General features: G+C 37.1%; 1 protein-coding gene across 1 annotated transcript in view; it reads right to left on the bottom strand.

The window, feature by feature from the left end:
* Nucleotides 1–5454: 5454 nt before the first annotated feature.
* LOC135217327 (large ribosomal subunit protein uL10-like) overlaps nt 5455–7500 on the bottom strand; it is a 9180-nt gene continuing 7134 nt past the window's right edge. The window contains exons 4-6 of the mRNA XM_064253127.1: nt 7056–7241; nt 5849–6007; nt 5455–5642 (exon numbers count right to left, since the gene is read on the bottom strand). Of these exons, the coding sequence (XP_064109197.1) occupies nt 5499–5642; nt 5849–6007; nt 7056–7241 (489 nt within the window). The 3' untranslated portion in view covers nt 5455–5498. The remainder of the gene's footprint in view (nt 5643–5848; nt 6008–7055; nt 7242–7500) is intronic.

Below are 7500 nucleotides of genomic sequence, written 5' to 3'. Positions count from 1 at the left end.
AAACAAATTTCATTAATTTCCAAGCAACGCTTCCACAAATTACAATGCAACTATTGCATGTCTCTGGAACAACCAGTGTTCACTAATATGATGTATGAACAGACAGACAAACAGGCATAGTGGAAAAGGGAATCATAGATTTACTAAAACCAAAAGAAAAAGTCCCATTGTTAATAACAGCCCACACAAGGAAAAGACTAATTGCCATTTTTTTTATACAGCCTGTGTATGTTGCAAGAATCTATAAAAAGGGAATGTAGAGACCTTCCAAAGAAATCATATTTCCTGTAACCAAACACACATTGGTTTACGGTTCTTTCATGACAAAATTTTTGACGGCTTCGTCATGATTGTCATAAATCCCCTTTCTTATAAATTCCCCGAAATAATGCCGAAAACGTCGTTCCCAGGCCCTTCCACCGCCATGAAAAGAGGATCCAAATGTCATCAACGTTTCCCTTGGGAACAATTGACGATGTTCCAGTTTCAGACAAAAGCTGAGACAGAAGTTTGACCAATAGATCACATTTTATTGTCAGAGATTCAGTGGGAATAAAAAAAAATCGAGAGAGAGAGAGAGAGAGAGAGAGAGAGAGAGAGAGAGAGAGAGAGAGAGAGAGAGAGCGAGAGTATCAGAGAGACATTAGGGCACGATTATTATATAAATAATTTGACTGCGAAATAAAAGCAAGGAAGCAGTCATTTAAAATTTTTCATGTTTATAATCAATGTACTTTGTTATGAAGAATGATAGACATACCAACTTTTTTATATAATTCTATCTAACAATGGTAGGTACTTACACAGCATAGATCGAGAAACCGTTTCAATCAAAAGTGCTTACAAAAAAATCATAGGCATATAAAATGAATGTTTAAAATTTTCGCAGCGCCTTGATGAGTCAATCAGCAGTTATCATTTCAGATTATTCACACAATTATCCAATTGCTTTTTGTTGATAATTGCGTGTTTTGATTGAGTAAAGAAAGTTTGTTCAACTATGCAGAGTAATGTGATTACGGGGCACTTACAAATAATAAAGAGGTTTATGAGATATTGAAATCGCTTTCACTGATGGCTGGTACCGAACAAAGAAAAAATGCCACACTTGGCAAGCTAACGTAATAATATTGATTCGCTAAACGTCTTGACAGAATGCAAGTGACGAATGAATAAAATATTCTGATAACTGATAATTATACAGTATGCTTATTACTGGATTCGCTCAAAAAAATCATTATACTTAGATCATGCAAATTGCTGTATTTTTCTTTCAAATTATACTTTAATTTCACTGCTATAAATGACTTTGCTTCATTACGTTGCTCTACTATTTTCTTAATCTATGAATACACTCTCATGTGAACTACGTATATTGTTTCTCCTCTTATTGTTTTTAATATTTTTTATCGTCTCTAATTAGTAATGAGATTAACAATTGTCTTTACAACAAGATGCATACATGTCATACTTGGCAACTTTGTCTTTGAGTACTTGGGTCTCAACAAGATTTACAACACTATAAATGCAAAATTATTTCAAACTTCAAAAGACAACTGGTAATTAGGTTAACTCCCAAACAAGTAGTACATCGCTAAGACCAGTTCCACATAGAGCAATTTTCTCTTTTGAAAGCATTGAAATAAATACCTGTGAGTGGAAAAGTCCAACATTCCACTTATAATTGCCAACGATTAAAATACCTAGATTAAGTGCCATTATGACTTTTCAGTAGTTAATCTACAAAAACAAAACAAAAAAACAAGTTAAGAGTTTTTGTGAAAAATTAGTGTTCACATTTCCCTTATGGTACCAGTCCCTTGATTTTATGAATTTGACTGCAATCATCCTTTGTGTCAGATGCTCTCATTATCGTCAGAATCAAGCATCACCTTACACGTAGTGAAAATGATACAACGATAACCATATTTATCATTGTAGGAGACCCTCTTTTAAACGTGTTGGATTAACATGCAATACGTGGCTGTATGCCGCTCATTTTATAATTGATCTTTTCTATTTTTGTTATTTTTACTTCTAGGGCTATACTCGTTCAAAAAATTCCACTACACTCATCATAACTCTCATGGATTTTTAATGATCCACTACTATGCTTTCAACGTGGTATGGCCGTTGGCGTCCACTACTACGACTATCTGCTCTCATTACTCATTAGCTTTCATCGCAACAGCATGCCATACCAAACCTATACAAGCTCAAACTATTCCCTAAATCAGTGGTTCTTAACCTGGGGGGCGTCAGTGATTTCCAGGGGGGGCGGCACGAGCCTCAGGTGAAAAGAAGTTTTTCCATTTATGGGTTATAGAGCATGGTGCAGTACTGTAAAGATAAGCTTATGAAATAATGCAGAAGTATCGTCGTTATTAACTCTTGTTTTCAAAAGTCTCCCAGGCATACCATTTTTCGTATATAATCATACTGGCCCCCCTCCCTGCCCTCTGACACTCATGGCATGGGTTGGTGGGGGTAGGAAACTGCTGTGTAAGGATATGGAATCCGAACATGAAGCCTTGCTTTTTCACACGAACATACGATGGCTATCAAAAGGGAACATGCTTGGACGGCTTTATGAGCTACGAGAAGAAGTAGGTAGCAATATTTTTAGATTCACAGCAGAAGGCATGACAATTTCCAATCTGAAGGCTTTCAGATAACTCTAGCTTACCTGGTGGACATTTTTGAAGCATTGAATGCTGTGAACCTTAAACTACAAGGGAGAAGCATCAGCATCATCACGCACCATGACACCATTCGAGCCTTCATGGCCAAACTCGACCTCTGGAAATGCAGCCAGTTTTTAGGAACTTTGATTCTGCTCTCGCTGACAGTAACCTTGACTCTGACTTAAAGCAACAAATAATCACTCATCTAAGTGACTTGAAAGCAGAATTCATCAGATACTTCCCAGATATAGATGACAAGGTGAAGCCTGGAAATTCATCAGGAACCCATTTCAATGTGAAGTAGCTGATGTTGCTGATGAAGTCCAAGAAGAGTTCCTAGAATTGAAGTTCAACTCTACAGCTAAGGAAGATTTCATAGATATGGACTTGGAGACGTTCTGGGTCAAATACCTTCCTGATTACCCTCTGATCTCACATGAGGCTCTTCGGATTTTAACAATGTTGGATCCACATATCTATGTGAAACTGCATACTCGTTGCTATCAAAACCAAGTAAATTGACTATAAAGCCATTTTTATTCATTTTCTTTTTTAATCTGGGAGTGAAATTTGTCTATAGATGCAAGGGGGGCGTGGAGGGAAAGAGCTGTTCCTGGAGGGGGCGTGGTAGTAAAAAGGTTAAGAACCACTGCCCTAGATGGTGGGCACACTACACACCACCTCTTCATAGTTTCTGTACAATATAATCTTTGCTCACCACTTAAGCTTTTAATCTGTACTGTTTTGACAGAAATTTCTTTATTTAACCAGTACCAGAGTTTCTGGAGTGAAGAACAGTTAAGGGCACTCATGAATTTTTGCATTTTTATTAGTAAAATACTATTAATCAATATTATATTCTCCTCTTACCTTCTTAACGCACTGTTAATATTGCTCAATAGTCCAATGAGAAGTGTTCTACCTTATATAAGGTTTGCCTCAAGTTTTTTGGCTCTAGGACATGGATTCGTTTCCGAGCTTTTGTTTATTGATAATGACATAAGCCTAATATCTCACTAGGGAAACTAGAAAATAGGCAACACACACTTGAAGTGCGATCTAGATCAAAGAAAAATAAACGCTTGGGATGCAAGCCTAGAGAAGGGGTAAAAAAGGACTACAACGGATCAATAATAGCTGTAATAGCGAGACCTGTCCTTCAAAACTTCAACCTCCACCTTCCTCTCTCCTTCATTTGAACTTCTTTTCATTCCAGTCTAATAGAATCACTGTTTACATTAGCAAAATTCGATAATTAAGAGTACGGTACTTAACGCAGAAACCTCTCACTGCATTAACAGCAATTTTCCCGTCCGTACTTGTTCAATTACCATGAGCTATGTATTGGTCTGATTTCATCCTCCTCTCCTGTCCATTTGTCTAAAGACCTCTTCCCAAGAATCTCATTTTCCACATGACTTTGCTGCGTTTTGCATTTTTTTTTTTTTTTTTTTTTTTTTTTGCATGCACTACCTATCAGTTATATCAGTTAAATTATTCTGTCATACTGTAGTATCTAACATGCTATTCACTAACAAATGTTAATTCCTATAATCAGCTCCGTGCAATCGATGTTCACTGCATAGTGAGAAAGTTAGGCCACGAATATCTGTTATTATAAAATGAATATGAAAAATTAATTCAAAATAATTTGTATTTTCCTAGGTATTAGCACCAAAGCTTTGTACAGGAATATCTTGGACTGCAAGCTGGAACGCGTTAAAAATTTGGTAGCAAGACAAACAAAAACAAAAAATTTTAAATTGTGTTCCTGTGGACAGGAATTAGAACTACCACAAATTTGCCACGATCCCAACTGCCTTGCAGGAAGGGTAAATTCACGACTCCTGTAACCTTCTAATAAGTCTACCAACATACTTGCCCAGAGAGTTGTAGGGCCTGGCTGTGAGACCCTTTCAAGGAAAGTAATTCACCAAAGAAAGGAACAATGACGTGTCACACAGGTTTCATGTTGGAAAGCAGTTTGGTCCTGGCAAACCCTAGAATAGTGCCATACTAAACTCTACATACAGTCTGCTCTTTCCTCTTCTTAGATGATGATGAGGGAGATTCCTCTCGGTAATTCAGACAAGAAAGCTACACTTCGTCTCTATCACCTGAACACTGACCAACAGCGTGTACGAGGCCCAGACGAATGAGGATACAAGATGGCATGGAATCCAGCTGGCTATTCCATTTCCATCTTCTAGTTTACAACAGGCTTACATACACCAGACAAGATATTTCATCCAATCACTAATCCAGCGTCACTGGGACCTACAGGGTGCCAGATTGGAGGTTTAGGCAGATTAGTGAGGTTAGGTTAGAATACACTCAACCTTAATATTTGTTTGTATGGCGATTTTACGTTGCATGGAACCAGTGGGTTATTCAGCAACGGGACCAAGAGCTTTACGTGACTTCCGAACCACGTAGAGAGTGAACTTCTATTACCAGAAATACACATCTCTAAACCCTCAGTGGAATGCCAGAGGATCGAACTCGCGGCCACTGAGGAGGCAGGCCAAGACCATACCGATCACGCCACTTAATAATGTTGGATGCCAGAGATTAATTCCATATATTGTATGGTGAACATGCAGCTATACCTCGACCAGACAAATCAACCAGTAACAGCCCTTTGCAACTTTTATGCAAGGCAGATACCACAAAATCATAATGCGAAATTTCAGTGCCTAACAATTCCTAACAACTGAATGACAAATACATTCTTGGACTATGGAGCAAAACATGATTAATAAAGAGCAAGTTTTTGTTTCATATTTATTCAATGATCAACGCCATGGTGGACGTTTAATCGAAGAGACCGAAGCCCATGTCATCATCAGATTCCTCTTCTGGCTCCTCTTCCTTTGCGGCTTCAGCAGCTGGAGCTGCAGCAGCAGCAGAAGCTGCTGGAGCAGAAGCAGCAGTAGCAGCTGCAAACTTGCTTGGATCCTAGAAACAGACAAATTTGTTAAGGCTAAAAATAGCAATAACACATTCCTTTAAACTAATATAACACCTATGCATTAGTACAATTTATTGGAAGTCTGATTTTTCCAACTAATCAAAACTACCCTAATAATCCTGTAATTCAAGACAAGCAAGCCTAAGGCATTGGTGAAAATTAACCTACACTTATAGCACAAATTAAAACTTACAGCCAAGAACTCCTTGAGTGTCTCTGCCTGCTTGAAAGTAATGTCTGTTACAGCTGCCAGAGCCAACAACCTCTTGAAACCATTGACAACAGAGTGCGGCACAGAAGCAATTGTTGGGAAGCCAATTGCTAGTGACACAGCAGCAACATTATTCAGACCCTGGAAACAAAAAAAATTTTCAAGCTTAGAGACAATACATATTTTAAACTACTGATTTTGATATATAGTACATCAAAAAAAAAAAAAAAAAAAAAAAACCTTTACACATGATCAGATTAAGGCTTCCATTTAAAAATAATATCTTGAAATTCTTTTTTTAAATGTGACATTCATTCAAATATGAAGGCTCTTCACAGTACATAAATTTTCACGTTTGGTGACAGTATCACCCACCTGTGCACCTTCCACGATTAATTCATTATTCTTAATTAAGATTAAGCATGCCACAATTGACCCATGTTTATAACTTTTTCAAGAGAGAAGCTAAAGCAGGCCTTGATAGCAAAGATTATAATAATTGGCAAGGTTTGCACAGCTGGAATTGGCTTCTTTCAGGTCCAGAAAAATCACTGCATTACTTTAAAAACATTATGCATAAAAAATTCACAATTTCACATACCATACCAGAGAGAATTATCTAAATATAACACATTCTAAACCAATTTGTTTTTTCATATTTGGAGCCAGCCTGAGAAGCCATTCCGAGTCAAACTTGAGATGATCAAAGTGTGAATTTAATTCATACCAATCCTCCAGTATTGCACACTGACATATTGGGAATTTTTAAATATAATTATGTACCATATATGGTTTCCACCTACTATACCATGCCGCAGTATCTTTGCATCATTCCTTTGCCTAGGTGATTTGCTTTCGGTGTGGTACTTTGTACCTGCTACCTCTACATCATCGCAGAGTAGTACAACAAAACCTTGCCACTCAAAAGTAATTTTATAAATGTATTATGGTAAAACCTATTATCAACAAACTTCTCACTTTGCCTAACATCATTAAAACATGTAAATGGAATAACTTTATTCTTCCAGTTGAATTTAACCACATCATCATAACCCAGGTAATTGGAAGTTTATTCTTCTAGTTGAACTAAATAATTAAATGTCAAATTTCCATGGAATAATCAAAACTTAAATTATAAAAAACTAATAAAACCTAGTTGAGGAGATAAAAGAATTTTCCATCTACTTACTGTCTGGAATGTTCCCATGAGATCTTCATCAGTGATATCAAGCACTTTGGGAGAGAAGACAGTGCCCTGGTCATATACTTGCTGGACAGCCAAACCATAGGTGAAGGGGGAAATGTTCAACATGTTGAGAAGCGTGGCTTCGCTAGCACCCACCTTGTCACCTTCCTTCATCAACTGCACATCATTCTGTCCAAGAAAAATAAAAAACCACTAAGGAAATGGAAGGCTAACAGAACTGGTTAGTGTGCTTTACATTCATACTTATCCTTGCTAGGTATTTAAAAAAATTAAAACCACTTGAACACTCAATCATCAATAGTTGTCTCTCCTATAAAAATAGTACTATTACAAAGTCAGGTCATATTTCCACCAAGTATACTGCAACATGAATTCAGCAATTTCCAGCATATTCAATAGCCTTTTTTCCGGTTAAGAAAATAATCTT

The sequence above is a fragment of the Macrobrachium nipponense genome, chromosome 7 (assembly GCF_015104395.2).
Source record: "Macrobrachium nipponense isolate FS-2020 chromosome 7, ASM1510439v2, whole genome shotgun sequence".
Taxonomy (NCBI): domain Eukaryota; kingdom Metazoa; phylum Arthropoda; class Malacostraca; order Decapoda; family Palaemonidae; genus Macrobrachium; species Macrobrachium nipponense.
This window is presented reverse-complemented; position numbering and strand designations above follow the sequence as displayed.